This window comes from Nannospalax galili, unplaced genomic scaffold, assembly GCF_000622305.1.
Source record: "Nannospalax galili isolate Female #2095 unplaced genomic scaffold, S.galili_v1.0 scaffold767, whole genome shotgun sequence".
In the NCBI taxonomy this organism is placed as follows: domain Eukaryota; kingdom Metazoa; phylum Chordata; class Mammalia; order Rodentia; family Spalacidae; genus Nannospalax; species Nannospalax galili.
In genome coordinates, this window is record NW_008357164.1 from 1,684,727 (window position 1) to 1,704,496 (window position 19,770).

The window sequence follows — 19,770 nt, forward strand, 5'->3', positions numbered from 1 at the left end:
AAATTAGTTGAAACACACCTGTCTAAAGAATCAAAGCATTCATTTGTGAGAGATAATGTGCATGAAAACTAAAAAAGGGGCTGGCCATGGGGTTGGTTCTTGGGAGGGGAGGTAGAATGCAGTGATAATAGTGGGTAGAAGTGGTATAACAGGATAGGATGGGTGTACTGGGATGGGGAATGATAGGTAAGGCAAAACTGGGAGTAAAATGATGGACAGCTTACACTGACAATCTTCTGAAAAGTTATATGGAAATCTACTGTAGAAGATTCTTTTAATATAGACGTATGCACTATAAAAGAAGTTTAAAAGTAGTTATCCTATTACAGGGGTCTGGATTCCCTCTTTTGGAGTTGTTGTCCAGAGAGGTCCCATCGACCTGCCAACAATACTATTGTTATTGCACTTGGTTTCTCACCAGAACATTACAGTAAGATGCTCTTGCAGCAATAAGACATTACACATGTGTGCTTTGGAGCAGACAAGGAGAAATCAAATAGTAGTGACCTTGAAACTTCATCTTTACTAGCTAAGTTTCATGGTAATAGAAGGTGCTATGCATGAGAAAGATGATCATCAACTTCACACAGTTGTGAATACTGCAAAGTATTGTAACAACTGGCAGGCTGGAGATGACCTCTGATGCAACAGTGGTGCGAATGTTATGGGAATAACCAACCACCTTCTAATTGCATTTAAAGCCTACTTCACAAGATGAAGCCGATATTTGATAGTGTTATCAGGGCAAAGAACCTGGGGCTAGAAATGTCACAGGCCATAGGAGAGCATACTACTTTTATTCTGAAAATTAATTTAGTATAAAACTGACTCCTAATGACTTATTGTTATACCCATAGAATAGTGCATCTCTCCACTCACACCAGAGCAGGTTCTTCTGGCAGCAGATGGAGATTACAAAGAGACATGCAGTTCATCAACGTGTAGAGAATAAGAGACAGCAGAGTGTTTGGCATCTCTAAATGGAACAACTACGCCAACCCCTCTCTTCCCAAGGATCAGAGATCATGGTGGGAGAAGGAGCAAAAACAATGTTAGAACTTGGTGGTAGATGAAGAAAAGAAAACTGCATTATCGGAACACCGCAGTATAGTTGCACATATTAACAGCGCTTCTGGATTGGGTAGGTTGGCAAGAAGCTCCAGCCTTAGTTGAGGAGCAATTGACAACTGATAGCTGCTGGGAGAAGAACAGTTTTCCTTACTGGTAAAGCCTGTTAGGTTGGCCAGACTTTAAATAATAGATCCACACTCAAGAGCATTTTAGAAACACAGATTAGATTCGCTAGGCTATTTTTTTTAAAAGACGAATAATAATAGAAGACATGAAGTGGGGGGTTTAGTAAAGTGAGGGTAGACAAGAAGGGGATCTGAATAACATAAAAATATTTTGTATGAAATTCTCATCTCAATAAATTTTATTTAAAGCAACTGAGGGGTAGAGAGATGACTCAATGGTTAAGAGCACTGGCTGCTCTTGCAGAGGACCCAGGTACTATTCCAAGGATGCCACATAACGGCTAACAGCTATCTGTAACTCCAATTTCAAGGAAATCTGGTGCAGTCTTCTGACCTCCGTGTTCATTGCACAACACAAGAGCTCTTACATACATGCAAGCAATACACGTATACACATAAAATAAAAATAAGCAATAAAATATTCTTAAAATCAACTAAACATGGATTACACATCTCTATGTATAATTCAAAAGTATAAATCTAATTAAAAAACAGCATAGACAAAAGTCTATATCTTCTGGTATATTGCAACTGGTTTAAAATTAAAGGTATGATCATAAAGCACATAAATGATCTGAACCTCCTTAAAATTTAAAACATCAGGTTAGTGATGGACAATGTCAAGAGAATGAGAGGGGCCTGGAGAGATGGCTCAGCGGATAAGAGTACTGCCTGCTCTTGCAGCGGACCAGGGTTCGAGTTCAGCACACACATGGCAGTTATGAACCATCCTTAACTCCAGTTCGGGGGAATCTGAAGCCCTCTTCTGACCTCCGTGGCGTTGCATGACACGGGTGCACTCACATCCATGCAGGCAATACACTCATACACATAAAATAAAAATAATAAATAAAATACTTTTTAAAAAAGAGAATGAGAAAAATAAGCCATGGATAAGAAGAGAATATTTACGAAATTCAATTTTTTAACCAATGAAAAGCGTTGCACTTTGAAAGAGATCACTGGAAAAATACATGACATCAGCATTATGACAGAAATACAAATTAACAGCACAATAAAAAAAATAATAGCACCTATTTAGTGTAGAAATAATTTACACAAACAAAAATAATCATACCAAAGATTAGCAAGCATATCAAATAATGTAGGAGGACTATACAAGAAGTATGAATTGGTAAATTGCACTTTGGAACATAATTTGATATCCTTTTGGTTTGAAGCCTAGACCCTCCAAACACTCAGACATTCAACTTCTGAGCATTTAATCAAAACAAATGATTGCACAATGTCTATACATAAATGTGAGTGGTAGCATTATGTATAGCTGCCACAAGCTAAAAGTAACTCTATTACCTATTTTATAGGGTGAGCAAAAATTGGCTGAACAGCACACTGAAATTTGCAGTTACAATGAGGAAATCAAATATTAAACTATATGCAGTGAGAGATCTCAAATAATGATGCTGGGTGAAAATCTCAAGCCAAAATAGTACATTCAGTATTATTCTCTGAAAAATTCATAGCAAAGAGACTACAGTGACTATTACATTAGTTATTGGTCAGTAATATATTGAAAGAAGGAATGAAATACAATAAGTAATGAGAAAACTTTTGGATAATGTGGAAAATATATATTTCCTCAATTATGAGACTCACAAGTATATAGATCAAAATTTACTATAATTCATCCAGTATAGTATAGAAATTTCTTCCAAGATGAAAAAGAAATCTCTTTAAAGCACAGGATAGTCTAAAAGGAGGTGAAACATTCCATCCTGCTTTAGGAAGCTCCTTTTAAACAACTCAGCATCAGGAATTCTCTCAGACTGTCAGCTCCTCGTTCCCAAGCTTATATAAGCAGTAAGGACATCTAAAAGGCACTCTCAAGACAAGACACCCCCAAGTGGCTCAGACCAACTGAGCTGCCGGGAAGAGGCAGACTATCCAACCTGCCGAGCTGCCTGCAAGTTGTGTGCTAAGCTCAAGTTAATAACCCTCCTTTTGTTAGCTGTTACCCATGTTGGAGTGGACTTTTAAAGATGCAGCTGTATTTGAGTCATTTCTGCTTCTGTAAGTAACCCCTGACCCATACTCCTGTAAGTCGTCCCCAAAATCTCATTGATTTACTAACTGAACTTTAGTGGCATCTTTACTTTGACTATCATTAGTTCCCTAACTGGGATGAGTGGACATTTGTTCTCCTCTCCTCAGGAAAAATGTCACACAGCAGCCATACCTTAGGAAAGTGAGAGAAAAAAATCTCAAGGATCACAAATTCAAATTCACCTAAACTAGCAAAAGAAAACAAAAAACTACCTCCATTCTATTACATAGCTCCATCGGAAAATTATATCTGCTTATATGCAATTTCTTAACTATATTTGGAAATTATATTCAGTAAGAATACATATAAGGCCAACACAAAGCCACGAACTTTTGATTTTTTAAGATTTTAATGGGATGAAATTACTGTTTTCATGGAATTTTATCATTTACTATTTAAATTGAGTACAAAACTGCCAAAACATTTATACAATGTTATTTACTGATTTCTCCAGAGAAAGTTGAATTTAAAATGTTTTATGAGGGGTTGGAGAGATGACTGAGTAGTTAAGATTGTTTACTGCTCTTGCAGAGGACTTCAGTTGAGATAACAACACCCAAGTCAGATAGCTCACAAACACCTATGACACCAGCTTCAGTGTATTCAACACCCCCTCTAGCCTCTGTGGGCACCTGTACCTATATGTATGTACACACACACACACACACACACACACACACACACACACACACACTAATAAACAGTAAAATAAATTAAATCTTTTAAAATAGTATCTGAGGTCTTGCAGAATTGTTATCCTCAACATTTTCTATTCAAATTGCTATCATATTCCAACTCATTGCTTCTTCCCAAAGACAGAGCATGTTAAAAGTATGAGTTTTGATTGTTAAAATTTAAAAAAGTGAAATTAAAATAACAGTACTTTGAAAACATAACATGAAGCCATAACATAACATGGCTCCAACTTATGATATAGTGATACATTGTTTTCTGATAATGTCTTGAAAATAATTTAGTCTTCACAACATTGAAACACATTATCAGAGTGAACAAACTAAGCCTATTGATACATGTTGTTTGAACACTTTGTGCCTACATGGAGTATGCATCCACCCACACCATATTCCTCTTAGTAAGGTCTGAACTCAGGTGCTATTCTCTTAAAAGGGGAAAATTAATTTAATCTCTACAAAGCACTTGAGAAGTGAGCAGTAGGCCACAAAAGAAGAATTCTGTTCGCATGACCGACAAAGGAACCCACTGGAAATTTTTAGTAAGAGATGGGTCACTATTAGATACTCCTATCAAAAGTATTAAAAGATCTTTGAAATGTCATAAAGTCAAAGACATGAAATCATAATAACAGAGAATACTAAACATTAACTGATGAGTAAATTAATAACCATATCTATTTACAAATTACATATGCACATGTGTATATAAATTCACACTCTTACCAAGCAGGTTACTTGCATCTGCTCAAGTATTGTTTTCTTAAATCTCAATTGAAAAATGAGGAAGAGGCAGTTGTATCTCTGTGAGACTGAGGCCAACCTGGTCTACGTAGTGAATTACAGACCTGTTGGGCTACAAGGAGACTCTGTCTCAAAAAGACCAAAGGAAAAGCACTTAAACGATTTAAAAATCATTAGATTCAAACAAGCTCTGAACTAGTCATTACTTATTTTCCATTGTCTTGTTGCAAAATAGTTTAACATCCCAAATTAATTAAGGGAAATATACACTAATAAAAAAAGAAAAATGAAAACTAGGAACTGAAATGTCCATAAAGAGACTGCACAGAGAAAGATGCATCAAGAGCCAGGCTCTCGGACTAAGAAACACATCATTCTAATTGCAGAATAAATCTTCACAATCACTCTGTTGTGCTGAAGCAACATCACTGGAATTATAATGCCACGTTACGTGTTCACAGAAACAATTCTTGTGAAACATTTAAATCTTTTTCACTTCTGCATTTTCTGTTACTGTTGAATTCTTACAAATCATCAGATTGCAATTCAAATATAGCTATAGGCACTATGTTTCTTAACCTAATATTATTATTCCAGTAGTTAAGAACAGTGTGTACATCAAATTATATATGCCAAACAAATTTCCAATTCAATCTGAGTTGTGATACTTCTAACAAAGTGGTACTTTCAGACTGATGAACCCCTGATGTTATCACAGTATCTTCACCATTACAACCACTTATCCAGCACTACTATTCATTGGTAGGATATTTTTAAGAGATTTGAAATTCTATATAAGTTCCACATTATAAACCAAAATGAAAGTTTAAAAAATTGAGAAAAAATTAGTGACAAATATAATAGTGACAATATATTCAGACTGGATGAACTAGTTTCACAAAACAGCATTAAAAGTCTGTATTGGAATCATTCAATTTCTTCATGCTTCATATCATGTAGAAAGTTTTTCTTGAAGTTTTATATAATCACGCAAGTTTACCATGTAGTACATATGACCTAAATATTACAAATGATGGCTCTGGATATTTGAGAGAGATAAATTCAAATTTTTATTCAAATATATTTTAGTTTTACTCTAAATTTTGCTCATCATTTTATTTTATAAAAAGAAATGCTTTCCATTTTTGATGGTTAAAAATATTAAAAGCCAAATCTGGTAAGAAAAATTTCTTCATTCATTACACTTTCCAAACTATAGTTCATAGTAGTTACTGCTCTATTTAAGGGTTCTTGTGCTTCCATGAAGGGTCAAAAACAAAGTAAATGTGTAAAGTATTGTTCTCAGCTTGCTGTCATATTTACTAAAGTTTCACTGAAGAATTTCTGCAAAATTATTTTTGTTTTATGATAGTTTCTTGAATTAACATTTGAAGCAACTCCTTATTTTAAGTGTTACATATGGTGTGGTACCTTGAATGAGCAAGCTCCCCATAAACTCCAAGTATTTGAACACTTGGTCAGTGGTGGTGCAGTTTGGGGAGGGTCATGGAACTTTTAAGAGGTTGGACATGCTCGAAGAAACAAGTGGCGGGGGGCATGCATTGCCTCATCTCACTTCCAGTCTGTCCCTCTCTCTGTTTCTTGTGTCTTCTTGAAGATGTGAGCTCTCAGCCTTCTGTTCTGGCTGCTTCCTGCCAGGCCTCCCTTGCCATGATGGATTCTTACCCCTTTGAACTGTAAGCCCAACAAACTCTTCCTTCTATAAATTATCTTAGTCGTGGTGTTTTATCACAGCAAGAGCAAAGTACTAAATGTTGTATTATAAAATTAATATTTGGAAGAGAAGGAGGGATGGGAAGGGAAGAAGGGTGGGAAGAAATAAAAGAATAAAGAAATCCACTAAAACACTTTGATATTTCTCAATTATGATCCTAGAAAATAAGGTTCATATGGGAAATAAAATCAAATTATCCCATGAAACTTATGAGATACTTTGAAATAAGACTTTGCAAGATGATGTTATAGTAATAATGAATGTCTATTCATCTAATAAATAAATATCTATATAGACAATCAGTATATGGCAATGATAATTTAAGAGCTCGTTGCCATTATCTATTGCCAGAATTAGTTCATCATTTAAGTAATTATAATGGATTGAAACATTTTATGTAGAGTCAAAGGTTTAGGCAGAAGGGAATAGGGAAAGCCAGCAACAAATAGTATCCCAGATACAGAACCTGAAGCTGTCATGAGTGTTATTTGTATCTAATACTATACCACAGGAGATACATATAAAACATGTAGTATCATAACAGTATCTGTACATGTGAACATGGTGTACATGTACAACTGTGTATGTTTTTATTCACACATGAACAAAATAAAGCAAATTATATTTTGTTATACAGCTTTGCTTAGCTATAGTCTCAAAAATAAATGAATCAGTATGCATGTTAAGACAATCATGAAGGTAGTGAACAGTGCCTCAGCACAGCCCTTTATGGAGTCAGGAGGGAGATCCGTTTACTATTGCAAAATGACTGAAAAACAAAGCATAAGTCATTATGCAATGAGAAAAGGATGGGAAGAAAGTATTATTGTGATAGTAAGTAAAAGATAATCACAAAAAGGGTCTTACCATAACCTTCACTTTGTTTCTTACAAAAGAAATATTTAAAAACATAAAGTTCATCTTTTGCAATATGATTTCTACTTTGAAAATACTCATAATTGAAGACAGCAAGGCAGAATATATGCTGGTTCATCTCTTTAACCTAGTAAAGGAAGTGAAGAAAAATTTTATTTTCTCAAAGATGTTTTAAGAGTGAAGTCTAGGAGTGAAGCCGACTGTCCCCAAAACAGGAGGCTTGTGTTCAGAGGAACCAATCTCTGCAAAGGCATTGCAGTTCCCATTGTGTAACCCTTCTCCTGCCCAACAATAGAAAGCATCACCGCTACACTCACAGAGAAAGAAAGTAGGTCAACCTTCAATGCTTCCAACTTTGTTTTAGAACATATTAACCCAGTAAATACATTATTATTTAATTATTACTATAGAGTTATTAGCCCAGTTCATCTGATTTAAGAATACTCAGTTTAAACAAATTTGACTTATTTTTACCTCAAAAAACTCATCTTCCAAAATCCTTGTTCCAAACACTGTGATTCCATTGGTGTCAACAATTGGTCTCTCACTTCTCCCCAGTGGTTTTGTGGTTTTCTTCTTACAATCAACGATCATTGTCACAGTTTTCTTCTCCACACTGATTGCTACCCGATGCCACCTGAAAAAGCCAAGCAATTCTATTATAAGCTTTAAAGATAGTGGCAACTAAATCTATAGTCATATTAGAATGCATATCCTAAATTACAAAAGTGACCTGAAATGGTACAAAAATATAGGCATACTGTGGTTTGGACGGAGACTACGTAGGGGCTAACCAGCACAATGCTAGGCACTCAGAAGGGCAAAAGCGCAGGAGATGCAAAGATGAGTTGTCCATGCCGATAAGGAAGTTTTCATCCTCTCTTCACTTTGTGTTGCAGGAACAAAAGCTTAAACTCACTGCATTCTGATGAGCACATTTGACAGAGATTAGGATGGGATAAGGGGTAAATAATAGTTTCTTTGTTCGTAAATGCTTTCTTCCAAAGTGGAATTCCACTTGAAAACAACAATTCTGCTTTGGTGATCCCCTGAGAGTGACTATAAAAGGGTATGTCTCCTAATTGAATGGCTGTTCCATCTGGAGCAACTGAACATTCTAATTGTAAAACACAATGTGCTACTCTGTCTTGATCGCCACTTATTTCAAGTGTTTTCATGTTCTTTTTCTACTTTAGTTTCAAGACAGTTATGGATCACCACTGTGGGCAGGATCTAAGACTGAGACACAATATCTTTCCTTCTTTCCAACACTGGCAAGAAGAGGAAACACTGAAAGAAAGCAGAGTCAGCTCATGTGTGGGGTGGGAGGCTGAATTCACTGTGCAGCTACCGCCACAGCTAATTCAGGGCAGTGATGACAGGCATAGAGGGGAGAACGTGGCCAGCCCTTGGAAGCATGCAAACTCTCGCTGTATCCTACAGAGACTTTTATTAACAAAATCTGGTGCTAACAGAAACCACGAAGTGAAGCTCACTCGGATTCTGTAAACCACTGTGGTTTATATTTTTTCCAAATGAAAAGTGCTAAATTAATATTCCAGAGTTTCTAAGACTAGATCCATAAAATAAAATACCCAGAAAACTGCACAAGCCTTCTCAAAATGTCTGTTTCATGATACTTGGCATGTCTATTGGTGAGGACCAAGTATATTTCCATATACACTTAATCTTTCATTTCTCCACTAGCACATTCAACTAGCAGAAGTGTCTGCATGATTTGAACTGAGCAAAGATTTATATAAGGGGTCTTGGAATCACTTAATACACAGAGAGTAAAATTTATGTATACTTGAAGCCAAGAAGGCAGTTTGCTAACTTAAACCATTCTTAGTCTTTCAGGCATATCCCTTGCATTATCAGAAAACAAAAATAATTTCAGTTGTTAAATCTGATTAGAATCCTAAACTTGACTGCTTCATTGAATAAACTGAAGCTCTGCTAATACTGAGATGTCAAAGTCACAGAAGCAGGTATATCATTCAAAATAATAAATTAAAATAATGCTGAATTAACTTAGTTTTGAGTCCTTAATTATTCTTTTTCTCCCATAATGTATCTATACCATCAATAAAACCCCATCAGCTTTTATGCTGAAACAAAATCCATTGTCTCTGAAATTTGTTGATGCCCTATCCTCTCCCATATAACCCACTAACTGGTCTGTTTCTGTGCTTTTGTGACCACAGCAACCATTTACAACATGAGGGAAGAGGCTGAGTCCATAAAGTGCAGTGCTTGATGCACAATCAGGAAGATGCTGCTTTGATTCCCAGCACTGTGTGAACTACATGACATGTAGTGTGGAGACAAGTGTTTCCCAGACCAGTGAGAGGTAATGTCAAAAAACAAGTAGATAGTTCCTGAGAAATGACACCAGACCCTACACACTAACATGCACAAAGACCCACGCACACACACAAAATTAAAATAAATGAATCAAATCAAATCTTTGTGTTAGTGAGACCCAGCCGGTAATTACATAATGGCTCACATCCTTTTCTGTGTCCTAGAGGTCTCCTGGCCCCTGTCAGACATCAGGTCTGAAGTGTTGCTTTCCGACTTCCTGTACCACACCGCATGCTTGCCTCCTTACTGTTCCTGGCAAATGTTCAATCTGCAGGAATGCTCTTCCTCCACATTCCTACACAACCACTCACTTCCTACACGTTCCTCAATACAATCTCATTACAAAGGATTGCAAGTCTAAAATGGCACACAGTGCACCCCCTGCTTTGATGTAGTTTCATTCAGAAAGCTGAAACCATTTGCATACTCTTTCTGCTTGCTTGTGTTACGTTGGTGTTTCTAGTAGAATTTAACCTCAAGGAGTGGAGAGACTTTGCCTGGGCTGTTCATTGCTGCAGTGCATATGCCCTGATTACTGCCTCCAAGTTGTAGACAGTGGATAAATACTTATGCAATGAGGGTCAGTCATGATGAAAGCCTGGATGAGTCTCAGCAAATCAAAGCGTATTTGAATACCAATCATTTTTTCAGGCAAATTGCTATTATGTCTTTTGATCTCAACAATCCTGTTGTTCTTTTGTAATCTCAAGTGAATACTGTAGCAGTGGCATGCTGCAAGCATTTAACCAATTGTTAATAGATAGATGGATGAAAAATGAATGAATGAAAAGCCTATGCATCAGTCATAGTCGACAGAGTACCAAATGCTGCTTTCCCACTGTGGGGTATGTACATATAACTTGTCTAGTTGATAATCACTCAAAAATATTTATAACATTTCCCACATTTTATTTTAATATTGTATTCAGACATAAAGCTATTATTTTCAAATAGAATAGGTGCTACAGTAAAGTGTATTTCCAGTTAGCATAAAACAAAAATGTTTCTATGTGTTCAAACTATCTTCTATAAATAAAATTCTACTCTAGTGTTCAAAAAGAAACTAACACAAGAGTCATGATTCAGAATACAGGAAGACTGAGCAGAATACATCATGAGCCGAGGTTCAAATGCCTCTTTCACTCTGTGACCTTAAACCCGTCCTTACACTTTCTGGGTCTCCCATACCCAAGAGCACTTGGGAAACACAGACTAGACTCAATAGGTCTTTAAGATAGAAAAGAAAAAAATAATAATAGAGGACATAAAGTTGGGGAGAAGCAAGGTAGGGGTGAAGAGGAAGGGGGCTCTGAACATGATCAAAATGCATTGTATGAAATCCTTAAATCAATAAAAAGATTTAAAAAGAAACATATCATACAAACGAATGACAGGTGTCAGTATTTATTAAAAATATACTACATTGGGCTGGAGAGATGGCTCAGCAGTTAAGAGCACTGTCTGCTCTTGCAGAGAACCCAGGTCTGGTTCCCAACACCCACATGGTGGCTAACAACTGTCTGTAACTCCAGTTTCAGGAGATCCAATGCCCTCTTCTGATCTCTACTGGCACTGCACAACATGACATACATTCAGGCAGTATACTCATATACATAAAATAAAAATGATACTATGGAAATGGGCAATATGCCCCAATTTTAATCGAAGAATTACTGGCAGCTAATTATTGCTGGGTAAAGAAAAATGATCTTCTTAAAGGGGAGGAACTCTAGAGGTCAACTAGACCTCAGTGGATGAGCTTGCACTGAGGTACACCTGGGGACACTAACTTGACATGATGGGCCTTAACACAAACAACAAAATGCATGAATCCCAGCAGGGGTGCTACAGGAGTATATCACTGTGGAAGGGGGTATAAAGATAATTAAGATGTTCTGCATGAAATACACAGAAATTCGATACAAAATTTACAATAAAAATATTTTTCAATGTACTCTTTTCATTCTCTGCTTGATATTTTTGCATATGCAATCTATAATTAAAAGATCATGTGTTGTATGCTACTGTAAAAGATCTATCTAGTCAGGTTCAGTCTTCCAAGTTAAGAACTGTATTTCCAAAAGATAGTAATGCCTACATAATAAGGACAGGTTTGTATGTATACAAAAGTTAAATGTGCTGGCATGGTGGCATGCTTGTTTAATCCCAGCCGGTGGGAGGCAGAGGCAGGTGGATCTCTATGAGATCGAGGCTACTCTGGTTCACATTGTGACTTCCAGTTCAGCTATGACTGGAGAGACCCTGTTGAAAAACAACCAACAACAACAACAAAAAGTTAAATGTAAATAGATATTTATTTAGAAGTCTTTAAATATTAAAAAAAATAATAATAAGTTTCTGGGACTTGGTTCCCAAATCCATAAATTTTTATTAACATTATGTTCTTAATCATGAAAAATTAAATGAGTTACCTATATATCAAGTAACAAACAGTATGGAGCATAATGTTATATAAGGCTTCCTATATTACTTATAAGAAGTGGTATTGTTAAAAAGCATTTCTCTGCTTTCAAAGGTTGACTTCTCATCTCAACAAGACTAGAACTCCAAGTGAGTCCAGCCTCCACTAATGCGCCCTGCCCTCTGGCCTCCTGCTGATTACCATCCTCCGGGCCTCTGCTCCTGTCTTGATGCTTTAAGTGATGTTTGCTTCAAGAGCTCTTGCCTTTGCTGTGGTTCCTCCTAGAATAGTGCAGTTCTCAGCCCAGTGTGCCCTTCAACCCTCTGTGTCCCCAACATACCACTTACTTGTTTTGAATTTTGTGCTGTGGGGATGATGTGTGCGTGCTATGGTGTACTTGTTGAAGCCAGAAAGCAACTTGTAGGTGTTATTTCTCTCTTTCCACCATGTGGGGTTCCAAAGATGGAACTCAAGTCAAGAGACTTGGCAGAAAGTGCCTTTACCCCCTGAGCCGTCTCACAGTCTTGTAGCATGTTTTGAATGAGGTCATCCTGACATCATTTCTTAGCATTGATTGCCCCGGCACTCCCTTCTCCTTGTTTTTCTCTCTCATTCTTACCAGTTATGCTGCTTGTTCCTATTTCTTTTTCAGTATTTGCCTGCTCAGACTACAAAGTAGACTGCACCAAGTTTGGAGATTTCACTATTTTATTCTTTTTTGTTGTTTGTTTCTTATCACCAACCACTAGAAAAATTACATGACACTTCACAGAGATTATTGAATAATGAACGAAAATTATTTTTGGCACAGCTAACACATTTAATCACTGTATGACTTACTTCCCATCGGCGATGTTAACTGTTCTGAAGATGGGGTACTCTTCTGGGGCAGGTTTACCAGTGTGGTCTTCGAATAGAAAAACAGGTGATCTCCCAACCTCAACACCAACTTGCTGAATACCGTGCTCATTATATATAGATAAAAGGAAAGACTGAATTCCTTTTTTGGGTTTTACTGTAAATAATATTGAAAAATCTTCTGGAAAAGTCCCACCTACAAGAAGAAAAACGAGTTAGAAATTTCAGATTTTTGTTTCTAGACCACTTTTTTTATATGGCCTTAATACCTGAATTCAAAGAGTAAACAGTTAAACCAATATAATATGGTGGTTGTAGAGGGGACAGTATTACCCTTTTAAGCTTTCCTTGTGTATTAATCCAAGTTAGAGTCAGGCTCGAAACCAGTAATTTAGAAAACAGTGGTTATTTGAAAGTAATTCATAGTTAGGAAACACAATCATGGTGCCAGTTTGAAAGACATACCAAACACATTGTTTTAATTTTAATTTTTGTTATTTTTGTTTGTTTGTGTGTGTGTGTGTGTGCTTGTGTGTGTGTGTGTGTGTGTGTGTATGGGTTTGAGTAGATGAGTGTAGGTGCGCATATAGGCCAGAAGAGAGTGTCAGATTCCTTGGAGCTAGAGTTACAGGCAATTGTGAGCTGTCTGACAGGGGCACTAGGACCCAAACTAAGGTTCTCTCTACGAGTGGTACATTACATACTAAGCATAACATCTCTTAGTTGACCTTTCCATTTTTAACTGAGCTAATGATGCTACTTTCCCATAGAGCTGTTTTGGAAATTAAATAACATTTACCCAAAAGGAGTAAATTAATGTTGACTAGCTGGGTCAATTATAAATATTTTTAAATTGCTATTAAACTCCACACTAAAAAGTTTTTGTTTGCATTCCCACTAGCAGTGAATGAGCATTCCTCTTTCTCCACATCCTCTCTGGCATTTGGAGTCTTTAGTTCTCTTGATCTTTGCCAATCTGATTGGGGTAAGATGAAATCTTAAGGTAGTCTTTATCTGCATTTCTCTAATTACTAAGAGAGACTTTAGAGTGTAGGATGGGACTCCTATATGGAACCTCACCCACCAACAACTCAGAGACCACTGTGGAAGAGGAGGCAGAAGATTATAAGAGCCTGGACTGGTTCATGAACACAGGGAAGTGGAAGCTTCCAGGCCACTGGAGTCTTGCTCATGTAAGCCTGTAGCAGTGGTGACATCAAGCATGGGACCCATGGCTGCTCAATTAAACACAGGTCCAAAGGGAAGGTGAGAAATAGGTAGTGGGGCAGCACCAGATTGAGAACTATTTGAGTCTGATTGCTGCTAGGTGAAGGAGATGCTGCTACCTACATACGCCCACTGGATAGACTGTCTACAGTTCAGTGGATGCATTTACACTAAAGGACATTTGGGTACAAAAACACCTGAATGAATAGAATTCAGCATGTATGGAAGAGTGCATAGGGTTCTGTGGGGGGATAGGGGAAGGCATGGATGGGGAGGGGGGTCCGGATTTGAGTGGGAAATGTATGAAATTTTAAAAACTCAATTAAAAAGTGTTGGTTTTAAAATCCTCAGCAGTACCACCAAATTTCTCTACTTACCTATTAATTCATAATTTTGACTTAGTTGGAATGTATTATACATTTGTGCTCAGTAAATGAATGGAAAGGTCAAGCTAGGAAATGTTATGCTTGAAGCCAGGCATGGTGGCACACGCCTTTAACCCCAGCACTGGGGAGGTAGAGGCAGGTGGATCTCTATCAAGGTGAGTTTGAGGCCAGCCTGGCTAACACAGCAAGTTCCAGGCCAACTGGGGCTGCAGGGAGACCCTGCCTCAAAAAGACAAAAAAAAAAAAAAAAATGTTATGCTTGAACCCAAGACAAAATGCATACTAGACAATCCCTTTACCTCTAAACTACAATTTTATATTTCAATTTTGTTTATGAGACAGAATTTTTAGCTTTATGCTCATGAAAATAATTGGGAGAGAAATAATCATTCTTTATGCTTGCTATACGTATTGTAAATATATATTTAGGTAACCCTGTCTATTATAGAAGAAAACCCAAAGCAAATAAACTTTTCCTTAAAGTGAGTGCCTTAGCATGTTGAGAATCATATGAATTCTGACCCTAAGTTTATCAGGTATTTACCATAGAAGGCTCTTATCTGAAATACTCATGGCTAGAGTCATAGGCCTGAACATAAACGGGGTAAAACATTCATCTTGATACATTCTGCTGACTGGAGTGGAAGAAGATTCCACAGGCAAACATTGTGTTCATTCTCCATGAATAAAAAAAAAAAGATAAAACACCAAGTTAATTGAGTTAACTGCAGTGACCCTGAGATAATGAGCCAAGAATAAAAAATTCTAAACTAACTTCTCCAGATCTTCTAGAACATTTCTATTAGTCCATTATTTTTGTCTCTATCTTTTCAAAAACCTCATCATTTTTCCTATTATATATTTAAGATGTTTCAGTTTAAAAAGCAAATATTTTTGTTATTTAAAATATTAAATTGAATCTATAATATGATATAGACTTAATATTTTAAGAACATTTAGCCTTTAATTTTTTTTTTTTTTTTTTTTTTTTTTTTTTTGAGACAGGGTCTCCCTTTAGTCCCAGCTGTCCTGGAATTCACTATGTAGACCAGGCTGGCCTTGAACTCACAAAGATCCACCTGCCTCTGCCTCCCAAGTGCTGGGGTTAAAGGCATGTACCACCATGCCCAGCTCCTTTAATTCCTAAACTCAGAAAAATGTGCATTCATTATTTATGCACGTGATATATTGCTGTTGTTCATCAAAACTTAGAGCAAAGCAGAAAATACTGAATATTTAATAAATAAGTGTATTTTCAAAATACTTTAGAACATGGTACAGTAGGGTACACAAGTAATCCCAGCACTTAGGAGGTTGCAAGGCAGAACTATCACTAGTTTAAGACTAGCCTGGACTATCCAGTGAGTTCCAGGCTAGACTGAATCCAAGTGAGGCCACCATTACATCTCTGCAATTATTTTTTTACATTTAAAAAGTAAAAGAAATATAACTTTCCATACAAGAATATTTTGTTTATAATATTTTAACTTTTATTATATTTTTCTTTTGCTTAAAAAAAAAAAACCCTTCCTTTGAAAACAGAAACAAAACTTTTAGGTAGTGAAGGAGTAGGACACTATGGCGAATTTAAATGTTAACTTGTGAAGATCCTAGAGCATCAAAAAAGGACACCTGATAATATATGAAACATTGACCTATGGCCTCACAAGGTCTATGTTAAATATAACATGGTTTAGTTATAGAAACGTCTTTGAACCTCAGTTTACTTCTCTGTTAAATAGAGATAAGGACACCCAAATTCAAGGCTGATGAATTGGCTCAGTATCAACCACAAGTATTTGTAATGAGCTGCCTGCTTAGGAAATGTGATGCCAGGAATTTTCCTTTCTTCACTCAATTCCCTTTTCCTACATTTATCATAATTTCAACATTATTAATGGTCATTAGATCAATCAGAGCTTTCATAGAGAAAATAAAACATTTGCAAAGTCTCTTATTAGTACCATATGAGAGCCTATCAGGTAAAAATCTAACAAATTCTCTAGTCCAAGAAATCAGGTAATTATGAGAAATGACTAGCTTTATTAAACTTCATATAAGGATAATATACAAATTTCAGAATTAAGGTCTAACATAGAGATTTTTTTTCAAAGGAAACATTCACATCAATGTTAGTGAAATATGCACTAAATATGCCTAACCCACATGATGCTTAATTTAACCAAATCAACTAATAATGGTAAAAGTTTCCTCCAATCTCCATTCACTAATGAGCTCTATATGAGTACATGAAAATGATAATCATTAAATACTGTCTTGCCATTTTGTCATGTTGGAAAATGAATTATTAAATATTTAAAAACATATTTCTGTGACTGTGCTGAATTAGTTTTGGCAAATAGTCACTCTCATACATCATTGGTGTTTACAATGTATTTCCTGATGATACGAAAAATTATATTTCATACTATAACTGTGTGGTACATAGTACTATAAAAGACTAGTAACCAAACAAATAATATAGTACTGATAACAACAATAGTAGTAGTAGCAACAGTAATGTCAAAGTGAACATACCTGGAAATAACTGCTTCGTTGGGGCACTGATTTGCGCTTGCTTTGAAACTCTATAAGCAGTATCTGAACCCTTAGAATTCTTTCTGTTTGTGCAAAATCCTGTTGTTTTTGATATACCCTCTGGAGAATTGTGAAAATCTAGTGCTTTGAGTACATCAACTGGAGCAGCTGAAAGATGTGAAAAATAATAAAGAGAATCATTGAACAAATAGTTTGATACAAAAAAAGTATTATTTTGTTCCAATCTTTTTATTGATTAATTTCATTCTCTGGCAGTTTCATACATGCCTATAATGCATTCTGATTGCTCTCTCCCTCTTCCTTGTCTCCCTCCCATCTCTATCAACCCTCCTTCATCCCCGCCACTTGTTTTCTCAGATTCATGACATTTCATTTTGTTTGGGGACCCATTTAGTTTAACCAGGGCCATCTGTGTGACCACTGAATTGGAACTAGCCATTGGAGTCTGGTAGGGTCATGAGTAGGTACACAACTGAAGGCAATGATTTCTTCTTTTCTTGAATCTACTGTCAAATACAATAAAGTATGTATTTTTAACACAGGAACTAGTATGTCAATCCCATTTCTCAATTTATCACTTATTAAACCACCCTAACATTTGTATGGGAATTGGGGCATTGAGAGTTCAGGTGGTAATATAACCATAACAACATTCTTAAATACAAAATACCATAAATTAGAAATGAAATGTAGGCAAATAAAACAGAAGGTGGAGAATGTAGATATGTAAATATGTTGAAATGTTATATGATATATATATGTATATGTATATATGAGAATACATATGTATCTCTGTATTATAAATATGCATGTAGTTTTATTTTTACTTCTAAATTTTCCAGTTATTTCATAGAAAGTATTCCAGGTTTCATGACATAGACTGAAATTCCATGAACTTGCAAGATTTTTGTCTCCCCGACCCCCCACCACTTATGTGTCCTTAGGGTATCTAACACAGAGCTCTTGGTGCAAGTATAGATCTCCATATTTCAGTACATATAACTTTGTCCATCTACTGAGTAATCAATATAAAATAAGTTTGGGATCTTAAACATTCTCTGCATACTTGTAACTTCTTTGGGAAAATAGCCTGAATCAGATAAAATTTGCATAAGCCTACATCACTTACTTAAAGTGTACAGTTCAATGGTTTTTGGTATATATTATTAATTTTTTATTATATTAAACATACATACAATAACATTTTCATTATACTATTTTAAGCATACAGTTCAGTAATGTTACTTACACTCACAATTTTGTACAACCACAACTATTATCTGTTTCTAAAAGTTTATCACCCCAAATAGAAATGTCATTACTAGCATGAAATAACACCTATTCCCACCACCCTGGTATCCTGTAATTTACATTCTCATTCTATGAAGTTGCTTATTCTAGTAATTTTATATAATAATTTCAAACAACAATCCTAAAAACACTAAACACAGAAGAAGCTAAAACTCTATAATTCCAATAGTTACAGATCCAGAATATTCAAAGCATATACATTTAAGCATAATTCATTACAGTCAAAAGTTTTAAACAAATTAGGCTCCCTGCAAGAGACAAATGCACTAGTAGCATGTGACATATCTGATAGAATTCTATTCAGTCATTACAAAAGGTGAAATCCTGATACATTAAATGATCTGACCACCTCAGTGAGGTACACAACAAATGACCCCAAGATAATGAGCTAATCACAACATGGAAAACTCTCCAATACTGAAGATTCACTGCATGAGATAAACCAGACAGAAAAAAGACAAATTTGATTATTTCAGATCTTCAAATTCCCTGGTGCTCAACCATACATTTAATCCACTAAGCAAGTCAATACCTGAATCAGTGATGTAATACTTGTCTAAAAATGAATATTAGAAACTATATTGTCAATATTCTTAGGATTTACTGGCTTCTATCTATATTCAAAAATAAACAAGTATTTGGACTAGTCTGTGTGCTGGTCAATGTGTCACTCAGCATGCCTGAGATACAGTCCATGCATAGCACATTTAGATTCTAATTGTGGCGGCAGTTCTATGTTGCAGTAACTAGAGAAGAATTGGTGTCTACCTTTACAGGGGTACAGAGAACATGATTTTGTTCATTAATGACTGCATGTTGTAATTAATGAGATTGACTGAGAGTTTCAACTGTTAAGTGGAATTGCCACCAAATTTCACAGTGTACTTCTTTTCTTTAAAAAAAATCCTAATTTCTTAAGCTTGCTAACAGAACATAGGATGAAGGTTTATTTACAGAAGAGTTTATGCCGCCCCATTTTACAACTGCACTGGGACATCCACACTCAAATATAGCTCCTGTGACTTCCAGACAGCTGCATAAAATGGTGAGAGAGGTGACTTATAGCATTCTCAGCTTAAATAATGTTAGCCCCTCCCTCACATGCAGCTAAGGTCTACTGATTGGGTGGGAGTCCTTCCTCGACTCCTTGACAAGCACAGGAAGGAGGTGTGACTATAGCTTGCCAGCATAGTAGTCAGAGGATACCTCCAGGTGACACTCCACCCCTTCCTCTAGTTCTTACATTCTTTCCGCTAACCTCTTTCGCAAAAG

General features: G+C 36.1%; 1 protein-coding gene across 1 annotated transcript in view; it reads right to left on the bottom strand.

Moving 5' to 3' along the window:
• The window catches only part of Col11a1 (collagen type XI alpha 1 chain), a 227,622-nt gene that overhangs the window by 186,603 nt on the left and 21,249 nt on the right, over positions 1–19,770 (bottom strand). The window contains exons 2-4 of the mRNA XM_008855066.3: positions 17,167–17,334; positions 12,998–13,211; positions 7,843–8,005 (exon numbers count right to left, since the gene is read on the bottom strand). Of these exons, the coding sequence (XP_008853288.1) occupies positions 7,843–8,005; positions 12,998–13,211; positions 17,167–17,334 (545 nt within the window). The remainder of the gene's footprint in view (positions 1–7,842; positions 8,006–12,997; positions 13,212–17,166; positions 17,335–19,770) is intronic.